Genomic DNA, 21877 nt, shown 5'->3' with positions numbered 1-21877 from the left:
ATAAAATCTCTGACTCTGAAGGCTGTGGGAGCCTCTGGACTCTGTCTGATATTTCAACGCCTCAATACCGCCGCCTGGTGGATTTCTGGCGAGTTGCACTCCACTCTAAACCAGATGGGGTGCTCTGTGCATCTGGGAAAATGTTCCGGGCAGAGCTCTCTTGTTATGTGGACAGGGCTCTACGCTAACCTTTTTCCCAAGGAGCACATGTGAATGAAAAATGAAATGAAAAATGAAATGAAAAAATTTAGGAGCACACAAAGAAATTTAGGAGCACCCAAAAATATTTAGGAGCACAGTGAAAATATTTCAAGTAACAGTTAATAATTCCTTTCAAAAATAAATGTATATTTGTACTGTGCGTGCATGTGTGTAAATTAGATCTTGCTAGAACCCTACATGTTTACATTTTGTACTTGATGTTCATTAACATGTGCTGTCCCTATCAAATAAACTATCAAATCAAACTACTGCTACAAAAGTAACAGTCACTTAACTTTAGCTTTTGCCCCTTTTATGCATACAATGCCTATGTTTTGGCTGTGTTGCTCTTCTAGAAAAATAATCCTTTCAGGGTTGCCTATTGAAATACTGTACACCTCCAGTACAGAAACATTGTTTATGAGTTTGCGTGTCAGGTAGACCATTGATTGACAGTCGAGTCTGCCAATTACGTCACACCGCTTGCACTCCGGCCGTCCGGCGCTGCAGCTGGACCCACTCCGGCGCTGCAGCTGGACCTATTGCCCACCTCTGCTGTTGATGTTGTTATCATGTCCGTTACAGACTTACAGTCAACACAACGACATACGCTACTGCATCAACGTTATGATTAACAAAGCAAGGCATTCGTTTTGTTGCATTAACGTTATATTACTATTGCTATCGCTAAATCTAGGTGTTCTAAAATATATTGCTATTGGTAAGACTATAATAAGTTAGTGTCTCGGGAAACGCTCGCATATCGCAATCATTTTATTTGAATGCTTTTTGCTGGTGGATATCTTGTACAATATCATTCTAACTGATGTTGATAGTGATGTAATTGATGATGTGATTGATGTTGATGTTGATGATGATGTAATGTATTGAATGTTGTTGTATATTTGTGCGTGCCGGACCCCAGGAAGAATAGCTTTTGCCCAGTGCAAAAGCTAATGGGGATCCTAAATAAACATAAACATAAACACTGGTACTTGATGAATGCAGTCAGGAAATTACTCACAAATTCTATTTTTCCACTAACTAAATAACATGCATGACTCTTCCTTTTAACAAACTAATACATTTCTATGACTGCAAATATCAACAAAACCAGGTGGAACATCAATATAATCATTTACACAATGATTATCAACATGTACAAGGTGTACATTTACATTGGTCATTTAGCTGACGCTTTTATCCAAAGCGACTTACAGGTTCTGTGCGACAAGTCATCAGGAAGGTCATAACTCTATCAGCTGAGTAACAATGTTCATCAAACAGTGTTGGGTGCTACAGTGTAGGTTAGTTTATTGGGACAAGAACATGACAGTAAGGTTAGTTAGGGTTAGATTTATTTGTATCAGTTGGAAGCAGGATAATCATTTACACAATGATTATCAAAATGCACAAGATATATTATAGGATCATTGAATTAATGCTACTTAAGAGTAGATGAGAAAATGAATGATTGTTTTTCATGCAAAAATAACTGGCTGCCTAGATTTTTATGTTTTTTCCCCATGCTAATATGATGAGCCACACTGAGATGTGAGGATAGCCAGAGAAGTCATGGCGAGGTAAGTATCCTGAAGCACACCCATCATACCCGGCCTGAGGTAAGATCGGCTTCAATTTGACTACAGTTCGAGAGTTGAAGAACATATTTAGTATAACAGCGAACAGATATAATAACTCTAATTGTAAGAATTCTGTGTTTAAAAAAGGCTGTTTTGAAACAGTTTGTTCCTCTCCACAGAGGAGAGGTGGGGGCTGGGTTTATTTTTGCATCTGAATAGAGCTGCGCGTTGGGATTCAGATTCACTGAGCCAGGTAAAGGCATTCACACAGAGAGTCATTAACGTTAACAATGGACGCATTCAGGTGAGGGTAGTTGTCCACGCCCCCCCCCCCTCCCCAAACTAGCTGAAGTGTGGAAATCTTTGAGAGGCATTTTCTCCCCTTGAGTGTTTTAGACAACAGACTGAGTTACAAGATTTAAATGAATATATGATATTCAAAACATTCTCAGATTTCAAAGTATGACACATCATTTGAAAGCTTACATTCTGTACTTTCACAATCTGGAAAAATCTGGAAAATGAAAATGGAGACATGTTGGTCACATATTGGTGAGGACACGACGAGTGAGAAGGAGCGACTCTTGGCCACAAACGACAACGGGAGCACGGCAGAGAGGAACAAAACCCAGAGACCTGGACGACCCACAACAGTAGAGGACGACGAAGGAGACTGACCAAGGAGACACTGACGGAGAGGAGATCCACCTTCGACGGCCTGAGAGAAGAAGACACCTACGAGTTCAGAGTTATCACCGTCCACGAGATTGAGCCTGCTGCGCCACCCCGGCAGCCTACGGCAGACCAAGGCCAACGTCGTGTATCTCCACCATCCGTGTGGGAGAGAGCGTCCTACTGACTGGCTGCTACACCGGCAATCCCTCATCCTCCTTCAAGTGGTACCGCAATGACGAGGAGGGGAAGACCGACCAGTACAGCACATTCAAGAACACCCTGCCGCCATGTCTCTGGGCCTGATGAAGACCAAGTGTGAGCACAGCGGCAGATGCAGAGCAGCACAAGCTCCACGGGGAATCTACAGCGTCCCCGTGGACGGCCACCCCACCACTCCCAATAACCCTGTGACCTTTGACGAGGTACACAGGGAGTGGATGGCGACCGCCTGGAGACCCCCTCTGAATAATGAGGAGTAAATGTTTCCGACTACATCGTCAAGAAGACAGACATCATCAGAGACCTGTAAACCAAAAGGCGTGTGAACACGCGAGAAACGTCTAACACACATTGTCCACCATCAGAGTCACATTGCATCACATGTGAATAACCTTAAATTGCCAAATTATATTGTTAAACAGGACAGAACCAGTTGGTTTGTTCCAAGACACCAAGTTTTGTTTTGACCATTGATAGTATGCACAACAGCAATATACTAGAACAATGCATAACGGTTATCATAATCACCTTTTATATCAGTTTTTTATATAAACCACTAGGGTTAACTGTTTTTAAATGTTTTTTTTATACATTAGCCACTAGGTTAATGCCTATTTGTAAATCCTGTTCCTGATAATTATGCACACGATTTTGTGTTTTACCCTATGCACTGACCACACAGAGACAGTGTTCACATGTGTTTAATTGGTTGAGTATTAATGATCTTAGCTCCCATTGATATTATCATGAAGACACATAGCTGACACCTAAATGTCTGATTCACAACGTGAGTGACTAGGTAAGCCAAGATATTTGCACAGCTATAGTTTATGTTGTTTGATAGAGTTGAGGAGAGGACCATTCCCACATCTCTGATATCAAAATAACACACAGACCTTAGTCCAGTCAATCAAGTCATGAATCACCTATGTAAATATTTCTATTTTAAACTGTTATGCCAACCACCAGATTAAGGATTTGAATTGATTTTCATTCATTAATCCGGTAAACCAACAGATCACATTGGCCAAAATTTCATTTTATTTGTTTTCTATTCATTCATTATCTGATAACCGATGGATTACAGCGATCTCATTCTTTTACCATGTCTATTCACTTTTCAATATTTAGCTTGTTCCAAATAATCCTGGTATATTATATATTGATCTCACCCACATTATAAAGAGAAGAATGGACTAACTGTGGAATAATATATTGATTCCCCAACTCTCATGTAAAGACATCCCCCTCCCTTCTCCTTTGTCCCCTATCCTGTTTCCCCCCCCTAACTCGTTTGACCTATCATGCGTGTCTCCCCCCCGCCCCCCGTTTCACTATATAGGGCTCCTCCCGACAACAATCGATCTTCTCTACCTGAGCGATTTCAGCTGATCACCTGGGGCGAGAGGCTCAGCCATTCTCTCTAAATACTATGTGTATATTTCTATCTGTCTGGCTAATAAACCTCGTTATTAACTGAATCTCGGTTGACTGAGAACGTTCTTCAAGATATCCACAATATCCCACACCAGGATGACAGACAGTGTGTTGAGGCTGATCAGCTGGACGGTGATGGTGTGTGTGTGTGTGTGTGTGTGTGTGTGTGTGTGTGTGTGTGTGTGTGTGTGTGTATGTGTGTCTCACCAGGACGACAGACAGTGTGTTGAGGCTGATCAGCTGGGCGGTGATGCTGTGTGTGTTGCTCTGTAGTAAGCTGGCCACCAGACGCACCACGTTCAGGCGAGTGTTCCCCACCGGGGGGTCCAGTACTCCCCATGTGGTCTTCATCACGTTCTGCTGAGGAAGAGGAGGAGGAGTTTACATACAGAGGAGGAGTTTACATACAGAGGAGGAGTTTAAATACAGAGGAGGAGTTTACATACAGAGTAGTTTACATACAGAGGAGGAGTTTAAATACAGAGGAGTTTAAATACAGAGGAGTTTACATACAGAGGAGGAGTTTACATACAGAGGAGTTTAAATACAGAGGAGGAGTTTACATACAGAGGAGGAGTTTAAATACAGAGGAGTTTAAATACAGAGGAGGAGTTTAAATACAGAGGAGTTTACATACAGAGGAGGAGTTTAAATACAGAGGAGGAGTTTACATACAGAGGAGGAGTTTACATACAGAGGAGGAGTTTACATACAGAGGAGTTTAAATACAGAGGAGTTTACATACAGAGGAGTTTAAATACAGAGGAGGAGTTTAAATACAGAGGAGTTTAAATACAGAGGAGGAGTTTAAATACAGAGGAGTTTAAATACAGAGGAGGAGTTTACATACAGAGGAGTTTAAATACAGAGGAGTTTACATACAGAGGAGGAGTTTACATACAGAGTAGTTTAAATACAGAGGAGGAGTTTAAATACAGAGGAGTTTACATACAGAGGAGGAGTTTACATACAGAGGAGTTTAAATACAGAGGAGTTTACATACAGAGGAGGAGTTTAAATACAGAGGAGTTTACATACAGAGGAGTTTAAATACAGAGGAGGAGTTTACATACAGAGGAGTTTAAATACAGAGGAGTTTACATACAGAGGAGTTTACATACAGAGGAGTTTACATACAGAGGAGGAGTTTAAATACAGAGGAGTTTACATACAGAGGAGGAGTTTACATACAGAGGAGTTTAAATACAGAGGAGTTTACATACAGAGGAGGAGTTTAAATACAGAGGAGTTTACATACAGGGGAGGAGTTTAAATACAGAGGAGTTTACATACAGAGGAGGAGTTTAAATACAGAGGAGTTTTAATACAGAGGAGTTTACATACAGAGGAGTTTAAATACAGAGGAGGAGTTTACATACAGAGGAGTTTAAATACAGAGGAGTTTACATACAGAGGAGGAGTTTAAATACAGAGGAGTTTACATACAGAGGAGGAGTTTACATACAGAGGAGGAGTTTAAATACAGAGGAGTTTACATACAGAGGAGGAGTTTAAATACAGAGGGGTTTACATACAGAGGAGGAGTTTAAATACAGAGGAGTTTACATACAGAGGAGGAGTTAAATACAGAGGAGTTTACATACAGAGGAGGAGTTTACATACAGAGTAGTTTAAATACAGAGTAGGAATTTAAATACAGAGGAGTTTACATACAGAGGAGGAGTTTACATACAGGGGAGGAGTTTAAATACAGAGGAGTTTACATACAGAGGAGTTTACATACAGAGGAGGAGTTTAAATACAGAGGAGGAGTTTACATACAGAGGAGGAGTTTACATACAGGGGAGGAGTTTAAATACAGAGGAGTTTAAATACAGAGGAGGAGTTTACATACTGAGGAGTTTAAATACAGAGGAGTTTAAATACAGAGGAGTTTAAATACAGAGGAGGAGTTTACATACAGGGGAGGAGTTTAAATACAGAGGAGTTTAAATACAGAGGAGTTTACATACTGAGGAGTTTAAATACAGAGGAGGAGTTTACATACAGAGTAGTTTAAATACAGAGTAGTTTAAATACAGAGTAATACAGAGTAGTTTAAATACAGAGTAGTTTAAATACAGAGTAGTTTAAATACAGAGAAGTTTAAATACAGAAGAGTTTAAATACAGAGTAGTTTAAATACAGAGTAGTTTAAATACAGAGTAGTTTAAATACAGAGTAGTTTACATACAGAGTAGTTTACATACAGAGTAGTTTTAATACAGAGTAGTTTAAATACAGTAGTTTAAATACAGCTGCTAGTGAAACAGAGCTGCATGCAGTCAGCAGAAAACATGTCCAGCACGGGTGCTACTGCCTAAATTAATTCATTGCACAGACCGATTCTTTCTTGGCACGTGCAACATATAAGGTGGCTCAGTACAGCCCTGGTGTGTGTGTGCGTGTGTGTGTTTATGCGTGTGTGTATGCATGTATGTATGTGTGTGTGTATGCATGTATGTATGTATGTGTGTGTATGCGTGTGCTTGCATGTGTGTGTATGCGTGTGTGTGTATGTGTGTGTGTGTGTATGTGTGCGTGTGTGTATGAGTGTGTGTATGCGTGTGTATTAGGGGTGAGACGATACATCGATCCAGATCGATATATCGATCTATTATCAATAGGGGTGTAACGGTACGTGTATTCGTCCCGCGGATTTACGGTACGGCCGTCACGGTGCGGTACGCGCACCCATGCGACAAATACGCCCCACAGCGCAAACACACCCACATGCAGGCACTCGCGAGGTCCGTGTGAGAACAGCGCGTGTGGCCGGGCACACCGAGTCAGACTTCAGAGCGGCGAAAGTGCACGGAGGAGAATGTAGCACATTTACATTGGAACAGCTGCATGGTCATTACATTTACAGTTTTCTTTCGTTTTCTTGTTCGCCCAATAACGTTAACCAAATGAAACCAATGGAAAGAAACACACACGTCGCCGACACACACATTATAAAACGGGACCGTATTGATGAAATTTTTTTTTTTTTTTTTTTTTAAACTTAAATTTTTTATTAACAGTTATTTAGACAGACAGCACTTACAAAAAATAAATAATAAAAAATGAAGAAACTAGCATCACAATAAAAACAAACAAAAAAAACAGTGCACATAAATATTTACATGGGTATCACATGGTTAGTTGTCTGGTTCCCCTACTGTTGTTTTCTAGGTATTTGATATAAAGGTTGATTGTGTATCTCCCTTAAACAGGCATAAACAGGTCACTTTGCCTTTTGGTTCACTCATACACAAACCACCTCATCCCTGAATATTTAATATCACACCGTTAAACAGACATAAATAATAAGGTATAAAAGCATTCAGCACTTGTATTATCCCAAAAACAAAATAGAAAATATTAACTAAAGTACAGGTGTGTGACATGGGTTCATAGACCCTGCTTGAACATCTTTCCTCCTTTACCCTTCGCTCTCTTGTGTTGCATTTGGTTCTTCCTCTGTGATGTCGTTCTCGTTCCTTTTATACTCCTCCCACTTTCCCCATCTTTCCCCCAATTTCTCTTCCTGTAACCTCAGCATGTGTGTTATCCTTTCCATATCCTGTATTTCTTCAACTATTCCTACCCATTTTGCTATTGTCGGTGGGTCTTCCTTGTACCACAGTCTCGTTATTGCTTTTCTGGCCGCTATCAACATTATCTTTATTAAATATTTGTCCCCCCCTTGTATTCCCTCGTGTGTCAGGTCTCCTAAGTAAAGCACCAGTCCTGTTTGTGGTAGCCCGTATCCTAATATTCTGATCATTGCTTCCCCTATCTCCTCCCAATAGCCCTTCAGCTTCTGACATCCCCAGAATATGTGCGTGTGATTTGCCCCCTCCTTCCCACACATCCTCCAGCATGCTTTTTGTGTTGGTGCATATTTTCCCTTCAGCTCTGGGGTTATAAAGAATCTGATTATGTTTTTCCATCCAAATTCTTTCCATATTCTCGATCCTGTTGTTGAATGTTGTACCTCACATATGTTCCCCCATTCCTTCCCTGTTATTCCTATCTCTAGTTCTCTCTCCCATTTCTCCCTTATATAATCGGTCGTGTGTCCCTTGCTGGTCATTATAGCCCGGTATATTGCTGATATTACTCTTCCTTGCCCCCCTTCGTATGCCCATAATATCATCTTTATTATTCCATTCTGTTCCTCGTCTTTGGCCCCCCTTATTTCTTTGTTGTAGTAGTCTCTAACCTGTAGATATCTGAAGTGGTCCCTGTTTTCTAGTCCAAATTTCTCCTTTAATTTTTGTAGTGTCTGCATTTCTCCCTTCTCTATCATTTTGCATATTGCTGTTGCGCCCCCCCTCTCCCACCTTCTGAATCCATGGTCTAACCTCCCTGGTTTGAATCTCTTGTCATGTGCTACCCATCTCAGGACCCCTGACTGCTTCTCCAATTTGTGTGTTTTTACTACTCTGTTCCATATGGTCAAGGTGCATTTGGTGATTGGATCTAATAGTCCCTCTTTTTCTTTAAATAGTTCCCTATCCCCCACCAGAGCTTGTACCTTGTATCCCTCCCCTTCTTTTTCAATGTCTTTCCATCTTGCCTCATATCTGTCGTTACACCAGCACGTCACTGCTCTCAGTTAGAGCCATATGGAATCCGCGATCACGGAATCGCGGACGGAATCGCGGAATTGAGCAATAAAAATGGAATCAACTATAAAAAAAAAATAAAAAAAACATTTTTTTGCTTTTTTTATGTTGTGGGACTTGTACAGCACTTTGTTCAACTTTGTCAGTGCTGTAAAGTTTAAACCTTTTAAAATCTTAGACAAACAAAACACTTTGCTTTCATGAAATATTGTAAGCCGTCATTTGAGGCTTTATAAAAGCAGCACAATGAACACAAATCTGTCAGTGCCGAGTCCGACCTCATCTTAAATAACAAACAGCATTGCTTGTTGTAGTTAACAAAGAGAGGCAGAGTTGATTTTGCAAAAATATATATAATTTTTTTTTTTTTTTTTAAATAATCAAATTTTATTTTCATATTCAAATCCCATGCCCATCGAACGAAGCTTCGAAGCTTCAAAGTATTTAAGACGGCCCTATTAAATGGACTGTTATATCTTATTAAATTGTGGACATTTATTCATTCCCACTTATTAGACACTATTTCTGATGGTAAAATGAGCGTACAAAGCAAAATACAGAATTCTGAAATATTAAAACGGAAAAAACGGAATTTGGAAAAAAATAAAATGGAATTTGGAAAAAAATAAAACGGATTTCATATGGCTCTACTCTCAGTTGTGCTGCATAGTAATAATCTTGTAGGCTGGGTACTGCCATCCCTCCCTCTTCCTTTGGTAGTTGTAGTGTTTTATATCTGACCCGTGGTCTTCTCCCCGCCCATATGAATCTCGATATCAGTCTGTCCCACTCCCTGAATTGATTCTGTGGTATTTGTATCGGTAGTGACTGGAATAGGTACAGTAACCTTGATAGTATGTTCATTTTAATGACCTCTATTCTTGAATTGAAGTCCAAGGGCATTACTGTCCATCTCTCTAGGTCTCTCTTTATGTTCTGATTTATCTGTGTATAATTCGCCTCAAACAGTTTCTCCACCCCTCTCGTGATGTTCACCCCTAAGTATTTAATCTTGTCCATGTCCCATCTTATCCCGTACTGTTCTCTAATTTCCGTCGTTGGAGAATAGTTCCATGCTAAGGTCTGTGTCTTTGTCACGTTTAGTTTGTATCCTGAGTAGTGGCCATATTCCTTCAGTAGATCCATCAGTGCCGGGAAGCTCTTTTCTGGTTGCCTCATGTATACTATCACGTCGTCTGCAAATAGGCCTAGTTTATATTCCGTTCCCTTTATCCTTACTCCCTTGATGTCCTCGGTCTGTCTGATCAGTTGTGCCAGTGGTTCTATGAAAACGGCGAAGAACGTCGGTGAGAGACAACATCCCTGTCTGGTAGCCCTCTCTAATCTGATTCTATCCGTCAAGCTGCCATTCACCTTAACCCTCGCTGTCAGTTCTTGATATAGTGCCTTGATCATCTTCATCGCCCTCTCGTTCAGTCCGAACCTCATCAATGTTTTATATAAAAATGTCCAGCTCACACTGTCGAACGCTTTTTCTGCATCTAGGCTAATCAGTACCGCGCTACCCCCTTGTTTTTGTATCTCCTCTACTATGTGTAATGTCTTTCTCACGTTGTCCTGTGTCTGTCTCCCTTTAATAAATCCAGTTTGATCTTCATCTATAATGTCTGGCATAAACGTCTCAAATCTTTTTGATATTATCGATGTATACATCTTGTAATCTACGTTGAGTATGGACACAGGTCTGAAACTACTACATAATTCCCTATCCTTCCCTTCCTTCGGTATCGTGGTGATTATGGCTTCCTTCCACGAGGGGGGCATTTTCCCCTCTTCCATCGTGTGTCTGAACGCCGCCCCTAACATGGGTGCTAATTCAGTTCTAAATGTCTTGTAGAATTCCGATGGGAATCCGTCGCTCCCCGGAGACTTGTTGTTTTTAGCTCTACTAATTGCATCTTCCAGTTCTTGTTCCGTAATTATTTTATTTAATTCTTCATTCTGTTCTTTCCCTATCGATGGTAACTCTAGCTTCTCCAGATATGTTTCTATTTCCTCTTCTCCCGCTGCTTTTGGCTGTGTGTATAATTTCTCATAGTATTCTCTAAATGTCCTCTCTATTTCAGCTGGGTCCCTCAATATTTCATTAGTCTTTGTATCCCTTATTGTGTGTATCGTGTTCAACTTCTGTTGCGTTCTAATTCTCCTAGCCAACAGTCTGGTCGCTTTTGGTCCCCCTTCATAGTACGTTTGTTTCATGAACCTCGCTTTCTTTTCTATTTCCGTCAATAATTCCCTATTTATCCTGGCCTTTACTTCTTTGATTTCTCCGAGCGTTTCCTGTTCTTTTGATATCTGGTGTCTCCCCTCTAGCTTCTTCAGCTTCCCTATCAGATTGTGATATGTCTCCGTTCTGGCCTTCTTCAGCATTGCTGTTTTTTCCATCAATTTCCCCCTTATCACTACCTTCAGTGTGTCCCATAGAATGTTCGGGTCTACCGCCCCGTTGTCATTTTCTTCCTTATATCTGGCTATCTCCTCCTTGATCTGACTCACCACCCCTTTGTTATTTAATATTCCTACATTTAGTCTCCAAATCGTGTTCCTCCGTCTCCCTTCTAGATCTACTGTCAGATATATGGCACTGTGATCCGATATGTCCGCTACTCCTATACTGCTCTCCCGTGCCCTGTAACTGTCCCCCGTCGTCATCAAAAAGTAGTCTATTCTCGCATATGTCACGTGTGGGTGTGAGTAATGTGTGTATTCCCTGTCCATGGCGTGCATCTCCCTCCAAACGTCTGTAATTCCCATTTCCGTCATCTGAATATTCATATATCTACTGATGGGCGCCCGTCCTTTTCTAGTACTCGTGGTGTCTAGGTCGTGATTCAGTACTACGTTAAAATCTCCCGTACATATCAATATCCCTTCTAGTTCCAACACTATCATGTCAAAAATGGTCTCATATAAATCCCTCTCACTCTCTGGGGGTGCATAAACATTTACTAACGTAACCATTTGGCCCTCCATTTTCCCCTTCACCAGAACAAACCTTCCCTCCTTGTCTCTTACTTCCTTGATCAATTCAAATTTGACTGTGTTTTTGATTAACGTGATTACTCCTCTCCTCGGGTTTTGTTCAAAGGAACTATAGTATGCATTTTCATATCCAAATCTCTTCAGTTTCTCATGACCCTGTGCTACCAAATGTGTCTCCTGCAGAAAAATCACTTCCATCTCACTTTTTTTACATTTCAACATCACTTTGCCCCTTTTTATCGCATTATTCATTCCATTAACGTTTAACGACATCATTTTTATACCTTTAACCCTTGTCATCTTTCTTCTTCTTTCGTCTGTCAGTCCCCCCCATGTCACACTCATTCCCCCCTCCGGTTGGAGCCTCCACTCTCTTCACCGAATACATATAGTGCTTAACATAAATAAAAAACATAAACTTTACATAAAGTGCTCCCAAGGCGTTCGGGGGGTCCCTGTGTCCCCCCCTGTCCCCTGCTGGTGGGTGAGGGGTAATTGGCCTCCTAACGAGGGGCCCCCTCCTGACGGCTTGGGGGTTTGAAACCCTTGCCCCCAATCGCTCGTCATATTTGTCCAGCTTTCTTACTGTTTTTTTTTTTGCTTTCGAGCTCCTGGTCAAAAGCGCTCTGTCCTTCCTTTTGATCAAAGACCCTCTTTTCTTGGTCCCTCTCAATGTGACTCATATGTTTCATTGTCCCTCCTTCCTCCCATATCCGTGTGCGGTGTCTCCCGTGTACCCCTTATTATTTTCTTTTCCTCTCCTCTATTTTCTATGTGATGTCCATTTATCCCCTTAATCCCTCCCAACTGTGTTACTCACAGCATGTGTCTATGTATCTGTTTCAGTATGTTCTGTGTCTCGCCTTTCAAACCTAGTTATATTTCCATTTATTTCCTCCGTCAGCTTGTGTATTATGTGTCCATGTATACGTTACGTTCATTTCTATATCCTGCCTCTACCTGGGAATGTGTGCTTATGCATATGTTATTTCAGTTTCTATACTTTGTCTCTATTTGAATAGTTTTTTCAATCTCTTGTGCGTGTACTCATCCGTTCGCCTCCTCCCGCCTCCTCTCCGTCTGGCCTCCTCATCCGTCTCCGTCCTCGCTCCGTCACGTTTCACCTCCGCCTCCTCCTCTCTCCTCCCTCCTGTTTCGGTCTCCCACTCTGATCCACCTGCGGGCTCCTTCCAATCTCTGCTGCAGGCTCCGCGTCTGTTCCTCCCGCCTCCTTCCTTCTCCGTCCTCCGACATCCTCATCCCTCGCCGTCTCATCTCTCGCTCCGCTTCTCGTGCCGTCGCGTACATCGCCGCCCCTTCCTCCCAGTGAATCCTTAGCGAGGTCATGGGTGACTGGAATCTCATTCCGTTTTCTTTCAGGGTTTTCTTCAGTCCCGCGTAGGACCTGCGTGTTATCGCTACCGCTGTCGAGTAGTCGTGATCAAATGATAGTCTTTTCCCTTCGATTTCAATCTTCTTGGTCCACGCTGTTCTGAGTACCAATTCCTTAACCTCGAATCTCAGAAAGTTAATAATCACCGCCCTCGGAGGTCTGTCCGGTTGTGGTCTCGGAGCCAACGCCCTGTGGGCCCTCTGTATCTCCATTTTTTCCAGTCCCGTTTCCTTCATTTGTTCTTTGATAAGCTTTTCCACATATAGGGTCACCGATTCCCCTTCGACTCCTTCTTTCAGTCCCCATATTCTGATGTTATTTCTCCGTGACCTCCCCTCCATGTCCGACATCTTTGTCTCCATCTGTTCTTGTTTCTGAATCACACATGTTAATACCTCGTGTATCTCCGTGTTCCATTCCTCCGCGTGTGACGTCCTAGTCTGTAACTCGGTCACGTTTCTGTCCTGTTCCGTCATCTTCTCCTCCACCCTTTTGATTTCTGTATTCATTTCACCTCTGAAGTCCTCCTGTTCCTTCTTCAATTCCTCCCGTAGCTTCCCAATATCATTCCTTATCGTGTCCGTGTTCAGTTTTATCGCCGCTGTTATGTTCTCCAGTATCCCGGCCTGCATGATCACGGCCCATCCTGGCATTCCCGTGACTGCCTCAGCGGTACCTCCCCCTTCTTTCGCCTGGCTTTTCTCGGCTTCGCTTCGGGGATTCTGTTTCTTCAAATTCTCTCCTTCTCGTATGTTCTCCATTTCTATTTCCTTCACAATCGTTGTCTCTTCCTTACTTCTCGTGAGCATTTTCCTTTTTAATTACTTTTCGGGTCTTTCTTTTATCCGTTTTTTCACTCATTTGACCAGGAGCTCTATCGCGCGTGTGTTACCCGTCTGCTCTCATACCGGAAGTCGCGCCGTGTGTATCTTGATGTGCGTGTGCGAGATGATCTACCTGATAGGAAAACGAATCCAGAAGCTCCGAAAAAATTTATTCTTTATGGCATATTGAACGGAAGGTTCATACTTTGGGATGTCCCGATCCGATCACGTGATTTTCCGAAGATCGGGATCGGCAAATTTTTTTTTTTTATTCAACAAACATGACCATGTTCACGTCTTAAACTTAAATACTGATGCCTTAGTTTTGGTTTTAAATTGCATATCATCATTAATTTATTTATTGTCACACAGAGCAGAAGAATTTTGCCAAAACAAACGCATTTCCTTTGATTTAATTATACATCAAATGATTTATGTCAAGGATTGCAATGCCTTGCTTGAATGAAGTTAACTTTTCACCTGGATAACGTCAACATTCAGGGTGAATGTAATGTGAGAAATTGGGATGAAAAATATATATATATATATATATATATATTTTTTTTTAAATTGATTTTTTGATCGGATCGGGAAAGATCGGTATCGGTAGATGCTCAAAATCACATGATCGGGATCGGATCGGGAGCAAAAAAATTTGATCGGGACATCCCTAGTTCATACTGTCAATTGACAATGACATTGGATGCATAGCTATAATATAAAATATAGATTTAGCTCTACAAACAACGTGATGCACAGTGAACGTTTGTTATGGGAACGCTGGCCTTCCTAGAATGGGGCCCATCTAATGGCTGGCCGTGAATGTGTTAAACTTCAATTCCACGCCTTTGCTTGCGTACTGCAATAAATAATGTTTGAGTGTGTTCACCTGCGGTGGCTGGCAGCTGGCAACAAGCATAGAGGGGGAGTTATTATGCAGATGAGAAACTTTTTACGTCAAAGGTACGCTAAATTTCAAATGACTCACTTGAGTGAGGGACAATATTGTGAGATGAGAATAGGAAGAATGCACCAAAATGAGAATTAGAGACATAGATCCTATTAATATAAGTCCACATAGCTAGAAAATAATGCTAAACACTGGAAAAGGCCATTTATAAGATAGTTCCCCTTTAATGAATATAACCCATCTGTTTTAATACTATAATATTAGTGTAGCCTAATCTTTATCTGCAACTGTGGGGAAAAAACATTGGTTTAAACAGAATGAATATAAAAATTAAATAAAAAGAATTTATAAAAAATAAAGAATTCGAGTGTTGATTTAGAATTCGAATGCCAACGTAACGGACGAAGGTTCAAACGTTCGGGCTCAGCCCTAGTGTGTATGCGTGTGTGTATGTGTGTATTCTTCGCTTGATATAATTAATACAAATGTCCAATATAACGGAATTCGTTAGCTCATAAAAATGTGATTATAACAGACTGCTGTTTAATGTCGGGCCGACTGCCCACAGAAGGAAATTCGCCTATTTGATTTCAAGTCAGCAGCAGCACGTGAGTCTATCGACAGGACTTGTTTTATTTGGAATATAATGTATACGCAAAAGTAGCCTAGTTTTAAGTTAAAATATTATAAATCAACATGCCTTGAGGATGTCGTTCTTTATATAGCCTGCCTATCAATTGTTTTTAAGCTCAATAAACTCTGACCGGAATTTCTCCCATTTGTCCGGGAGATTGAAATCTTGCAGGACACGGAGACCGGCACCAATATTTTCTAACGGAAACCCTGGCGTATGTGTGTCTGTATGCGTGTGTGTACCTTTGGTGGCTCCAGCAGCAAGCTGTGGAAGTGTTGGAGGCGGGGCCTAACTGCCTCCAGGATGCTGTGGTTGACCGAGAAGGCTGGGTGGGCGGAGCCTTCTGGGCCGTCCATGTGACCCTCGAACCTGTGACATCAGCACAAACCACTTATTCCCTCTTGAACCTGTGACATCATCAGCACAAACCACTTATTCCCTCTTGAACCTGTGACATCATCAGCACAAACCACTTATCCCCTCTTGAACCTGTGACATCATCAGCACAAACCACTTATCCCCTCTTGAACCTGTGACATCATCAGCACAAACCACTTATTCCCTCTTGAACCTGTGACATCATCAGCACAAACCACTTATCCCCTCTTGAACCTGTGACATCATCAGCACAAACCACTTATCCCCTCTTGAACCTGTGACATCAGCACAAACCACTTATCCCCTCTTGAACCTGTGACATCATCAGCACAAACCACTTATCCCCTCTTGAACCTGTGACATCATCAGTACAAACCACTTATCCCCTCTTGAACCTGTGACATCATCAGCACAAACCACTTATCCCCTCTTGAACCTGTGACATCATCAGCACAAACCACTTATCCCCTCTTGAACCTGTGACATCATCAGCACAAACCACTTATCCCCTCTTGAACCTGTGACATCATCAGCACAAACCACTTATCCCCTCTTGAACCTGTGACATCATCAGCACAAACCACTTATCCCCTCTTGAACCTGTGACCTCAGCAGAAACCCTCTCTGATACTCACGCTGGCCTCCTGGTCTCAAACAGGGTCAGCAGGATCTGGATCACACTGACGATGGCCGACTCGTTCCTCTCCTTGTCAAAGATGTTGGACAACAACTGTTCCACCGTCTCTTGTCTGAAGAGAGCAGAGAACAGATGGTAGGAACACCGTAGCTGAAGTTACTATAGTGCTCAGGGTTAGGGTTCTGAAGTTACTATAGTACTCAGGGTTCTGAAGTTACTATAGTACTCAGGGTTCTGAAGTTACTATAGTACTCAGGGTTAGGGTTCTGAAGTTACTATAGTACTCAGGGTTAGGGTTCTTGAGTTACTATAGTACTCAGGGTTAGGGTTCTTACTTCTCCAGCGTGGCCAGCAGAGGGTCAGGTTCCGAGCAGCCCTGGACCTGAAACACCTGGTCTCTACTCAGCCTGATGATCTCACATAAAGACTGGGACGCATTAGAGTGTCTCTGTGGGAGAGAGAGAGAGAGAGAGAGAGAGAGAGAGAGAGAGAGAGAGAGAGAGAGAGAGACAGAGCGAGAGCGAGAGGAGAGCGAGAGAGAGAGCGAGAGAGACAGAGCGAGAGCGAGAGGAGAGCGAGAGAGAGAGAGAGAGCGAGAGAGCGAGAGCGAGAGAAACAGAGACAGAGAGAGCGAGAGAGACAGAGCGAGAGAGGGCGAGAGAGAGAGCAAGAGCGAGAGCGAGAGAGAGAGAGAGAGGAGTGAGCAACAGATAATTTCCATGTGTAAATAAGGACTCGCTGATCTCTGCAAGGTGATGAACATCACATCTCAATATTCATTCTCCACTAAAGAAACAGTCCTAGGATTTAGGGGGCTTTCTCACTAGCGCGAGCCTCGCACACACGCACTTTGAAATGAATCATTACTGTTTTAATGGGTATCACAGTAGTAAGTCCTACTGTAGAACATGACATGACGTGCTGCGTTAACGCGATACTAGTATCGCGCGATAATATAATTAACGCATTAATCTAAAAAAAAAATATATTATTTAATTTTTTTTTTTACCTTTATTTACCCAGGGTAGGTTCGCTGAGCACAGATGCTCTTTTTCAGGAACGCCCTGCTTCACATTCACACAGTTCCATTCACACCTGGGAGCTGCCCAGTACAATGCTTGAAATGCTTCTTTCTGTTTTGCTCCTGAGAGTGTGCTAGATACTGTACTGGTAATATTATTTATTTGTGTTAACTTCTGAATAAAACAACTTATTAAACACAAGTACATCTTATTGAACATTATTTTGATATTTCATTACCAATTATCATAGCAAAACAGCTTTTTCAAACGGTCTGTAATGCATTTTGGAAACGGGAGATGGGCTCATGGTGTAATGGGCCACCTGGCCTGAGAAACATAAGGAGGAAAGAAAAAGTAAGGACTTACTTCTGGTCATTATTTCCTCTAATAGTATCCCCGGCTTGTATTTGTTTCAACTGTAGCGGGTACCAGGCTTGTATTAGGAGGAGGCATGTATAAGAGAGAGGCCTATATTTCTAATTTTCAAACAGATCATAATGAATAAATCAACATTTTGTGTCAGTTTGAACCCAGTAAAATGTACTGGGTTCATTTATTGAAACCAAGTACTGTATGAAATAGTAAACAGTGCAATTACAGGTGGTCACTGGTCATTTCAACGTTTTCAAAGTGAAATCAAGTAACTAGCTCAGTATGCAGCTCAGTATATTAGTAACCCGGCTTGTATTAGGAGGCCGGCTTATAATTGCTTAGCTCAAGAGCGCACCCGGCCATTAATAGAGACCCGGCTTGTATTTGAGACCCAGTTACTATTAGAGGAATTACGGTAATCTAGATTAAATCCAGGATTGCAGATAGATTAATCTAGATTAAAAAAATTTATCTATGCCCACCTCTAGTATTTATGTATAATTTGTGTATTGTACTTGTGCTGTATAATGACAATACATTTGAATCGAATCTCATTTTGAAATCGCTACCTGTTGAGTGGATCACCATGGTGCACTGCAATCACCTCCAAAGCTGTCTGCCACTGTCGTGTCCATAGGCAGCGTAGCGATTTCAAAATGAGATTTGATTAAAATGTATTGTCATTATACAGCACAATACATACATATAGATATCAATTTCCCCGAAATAACGCTACCTGCCTCGACAAAATCCGTTCATTGGTTATCCAGATACAGATGAATTAGCATCTTAGAATAACAAATAACACGTAAAAGACGCAACATCCAATTTGGCTTTTTCTCCAGCGCGACCAGCACGTATTTAGTTGGATTGGCATGTCTAATAATGCCGTTATTAGAAAATGTGCGTGCAGGAGTACAACAGATCAGTCAACAATGTCGAGCTAAAAGTGAAGAAGATGAGGCTTCAATATCTTTTCCGTGGTTTGATGCAGTGGACAGCATAATCGGCCAAAACCAACCAGTGATCCCTCCGTTGTTTATACCCACAGTAATGTGGCCGGTTAGCCCATCCAAAGCAAGGGAGCCCGACGTTGTGACTAGTCGTGTTCAGCGGGACTATAGCGATCAAGTATATATGCATATTATCTTTTACGTTGTTTCGTTATATGTTTTGTCTATCTGTCTGTAATCTATGTGGTTAGTGCGCGGCATGGCCATAATGTTTTTAGTCTAGGAAAAGTATCCAAAATCCCACCTGTAACCATCGTGTAGGTTTAGCTGGTACATTACTTCCCGAGGTACAGCGAAAATGTCCTGTGTAACTGTTTTGGTTCATTCAGAAATATATAGACTATAGAGAGTTGCTCTCCTCAATTGTGCCCGGCTGGGAGCGAACCAAGACTGCAGCGTGTACGCAAACCAGAGGGGGGAAGAGGGAGGGGGGGAGTTCGCACTCAAGGACGGAGCGAGGACAGAGCGAAGCACCCGTTCCTAATGAGAAGACACCCTTAGTGGACTAACAGTCCTAGGATTTAGTGGACAAACAGTCCTAGGATTTAGTGGACAAACAGTCATAGGATTTAGTAGACTAACAGTCCTAGGATTTAGTGGACAAACAGTCCTAGGATTTAGTGGACAAACAGTCCTAGGATTTAGTGGACAAACAGTCCTAGGATTTAGTGGACAAACAGTCCTAGGATTTAGTGGACAAACAGTCATAGGATTTAGTGGACAAACAGTCCTAGGATTTAGTGGACTAACAGTCCTAGGATTTAGTGGACAAACAGTCCTAGGATTTAGTGGACAAACAGTCCTAGGATTTAGTGGAGAAACAGTCCTAGGATTTAGTGGAGAAACAGTCCTAGGATTTAGTGGACCAACAGTCCTAGGATTTAGTAGACTAACAGTCCTAGGATTTAGTAGACTAACAGTCCTAGGATTTAGTAGACTAACAGTCCTAGGATTTAGTGGACAAACAGTCCTAGGATTTAGTGGACCAACAGTCCTAGGATTTAGTGGACCAACAGTCCTAGGATTTAGTAGACTAACAGTCCTAGGATTTAGTAGACCAACAGTCCTAGGATTTAGTGGACTAACAGTCCTAGGATTTAGTGGACAAACAGTCCTAGGATTTAGTGGACCAACAGTCCTAGGATTTAGTGGACAAACAGTTCTAGGATTTAGTAGACAAACAGTCCTAGGATTTAGTGGACAAACAGTCCTAGGATTTAGTAGACTAACAGTCCTATGATTTAGTGGACAAACAGTCCTAGGATTTAGTGGACAAACAGTCCTAGGATTTAGTGGACAAACAGTCCTAGGATTTAGTGGACCAACAGTCCTAGGATTTAGTGGACCAACAGTCCTAGGATTTAGTGGACCAACAGTCCTAGGATTTAGTAGACTAACAGTCCTAGGATTTAGTAGACCAACAGTCCTAGGATTTAGTGGACTAACAGTCCTAGGATTTAGTAGACTAACAGTCCTAGGATTTAGTAGACTAACAGTCCTAGGATTTAGTGGACAAACAGTCCTAGGATTTAGTGGACCAACAGTCCTAGGATTTAGTGGACAAACAGTTCTAGGATTTAGTGGACCAACAGTCCTAGGATTTAGTAGACTAACAGTCCTAGGATTTAGTAGACTAACAGTCCTAGGATTTAGTGGACAAACAGTCCTAGGATTTAGTAGACTAACAGTCCTAGGATTTAGTGGACTAACAGTCCTAGGATTTAGTAGACTAACAGTCCTAGGATTTAGTGGACAAACAGTCCTAGGATTTAGTAGACAAACAGTCTTAGGATTTAGTGGACTAACAGTCCTAGGATTTAGTGGACAAACAGTCCTAGGATTTAGTGGACAAACAGTCCTAGGATTTAGTGGACAAACAGTCCTAGGATTTAGTGGACAAACAGTCCTAGGATTTAGTGGACAAACAGTCCTAGGATTTAGTGGACAAACAGTCCTAGGATTTAGTGGACAAACAGTCCTAGGATTTAGTGGACAAACAGTCCTAGGATTTAGTGGACCAACAGTCCTATGATTTAGTGGACAAACAGTCCTAGGATTTAGTGGACAAACAGTCCTATGATTTAGTGGACAAACAGTCCTAGGATTTAGTGGACCAACAGTCCTATGATTTAGTGGACAAACAGTCCTAGGATTTAGTGGACAAACAGTCCTAGGATTTAGTGGACCAACAGTCCTAGGATTTAGTAGACTAACAGTCCTAGGATTTAGTGGACCAACAGTCCTAGGATTTAGTAGACTAACAGTCCTAGGATTTAGTGGACAAACAGTCCTAAGATTTAGTGGACAAACAGTCCTAGGATTTAGTGGACAAACAGTCCTAGGATTTAGTGGACAAACAGTCCTAGGATTTAGTAGACAAACAGTCCTAGGATTTAGTGGACAAACAGTCCTAGGATTTAGTGGACAAACAGTCCTAGGATTTAGTGGACTAACAGTCCTAGGATTTAGTGGACAAACAGTCCTAGGATTTAGTAGACTAACAGTCCTAGGATTTAGTGGACAAACAGTCCTAGGATTTAGTAGACTAACAGTCCTAGGATTTAGTGGACAAACAGTCATAGGATTTAGTGGACAAACAGTCCTAGGATTTAGTGGACAAACAGTCCTAGGATTTAGTGGACAAACAGTCCTAGGATTTAGTGGACTAACAGTCCTAGGATTTAGTGGACAAACAGTCATAGGATTTAGTAGACTAACAGTCCTAGGATTTAGTGGACAAACAGTCCTAGGATTTAGTAGACAAACAGTCCTAGGATTTAGTGGACAAACAGTCCTAGGATTTAGTGGACAAACAGTCCTAGGATTTAGTGGACAAACAGTCCTAGGATTTAGTGGACTAACAGTCCTAGGATTTAGTGGACAAACAGTCCTAGGATTTAGTGGACAAACAGTCCTAGGATTTAGTGGACAAACAGTCCTAGGATTTAGTGGACAAACAG

General features: G+C 41.7%; 1 protein-coding gene across 6 annotated transcripts in view; it reads right to left on the bottom strand.

Annotated features, from left to right (window-relative positions):
* ppp6r3 (protein phosphatase 6, regulatory subunit 3) overlaps positions 1–21877 on the bottom strand; it is a 172748-nt gene that overhangs the window by 101697 nt on the left and 49174 nt on the right. For 5 of the 6 annotated variants that reach the window (XM_084316105.1, XM_084316109.1, XM_084316108.1 and 2 more), the window contains 4 exons: positions 16846–16958; positions 16509–16622; positions 15738–15864; positions 4323–4475 (listed from right to left, as the gene is read on the bottom strand). In XM_084316105.1, the coding sequence (XP_084172231.1) occupies positions 4323–4475; positions 15738–15864; positions 16509–16622; positions 16846–16958 (507 nt within the window). The remainder of the gene's footprint in view (positions 1–4322; positions 4476–15737; positions 15865–16508; positions 16623–16845; positions 16959–21877) is intronic. The other variant, XM_084316107.1, reaches the window with a different exon arrangement.

This window comes from Notolepis coatsorum (genome assembly GCF_963971535.1).
Source record: "Notolepis coatsorum genome assembly, chromosome: 6".
In the NCBI taxonomy this organism is placed as follows: Eukaryota; Metazoa; Chordata; class Actinopteri; order Aulopiformes; family Paralepididae; genus Notolepis; species Notolepis coatsorum.
Note: the sequence above shows the minus strand (reverse complement) of the source record. Positions and strands in the feature narration are given on the sequence as shown.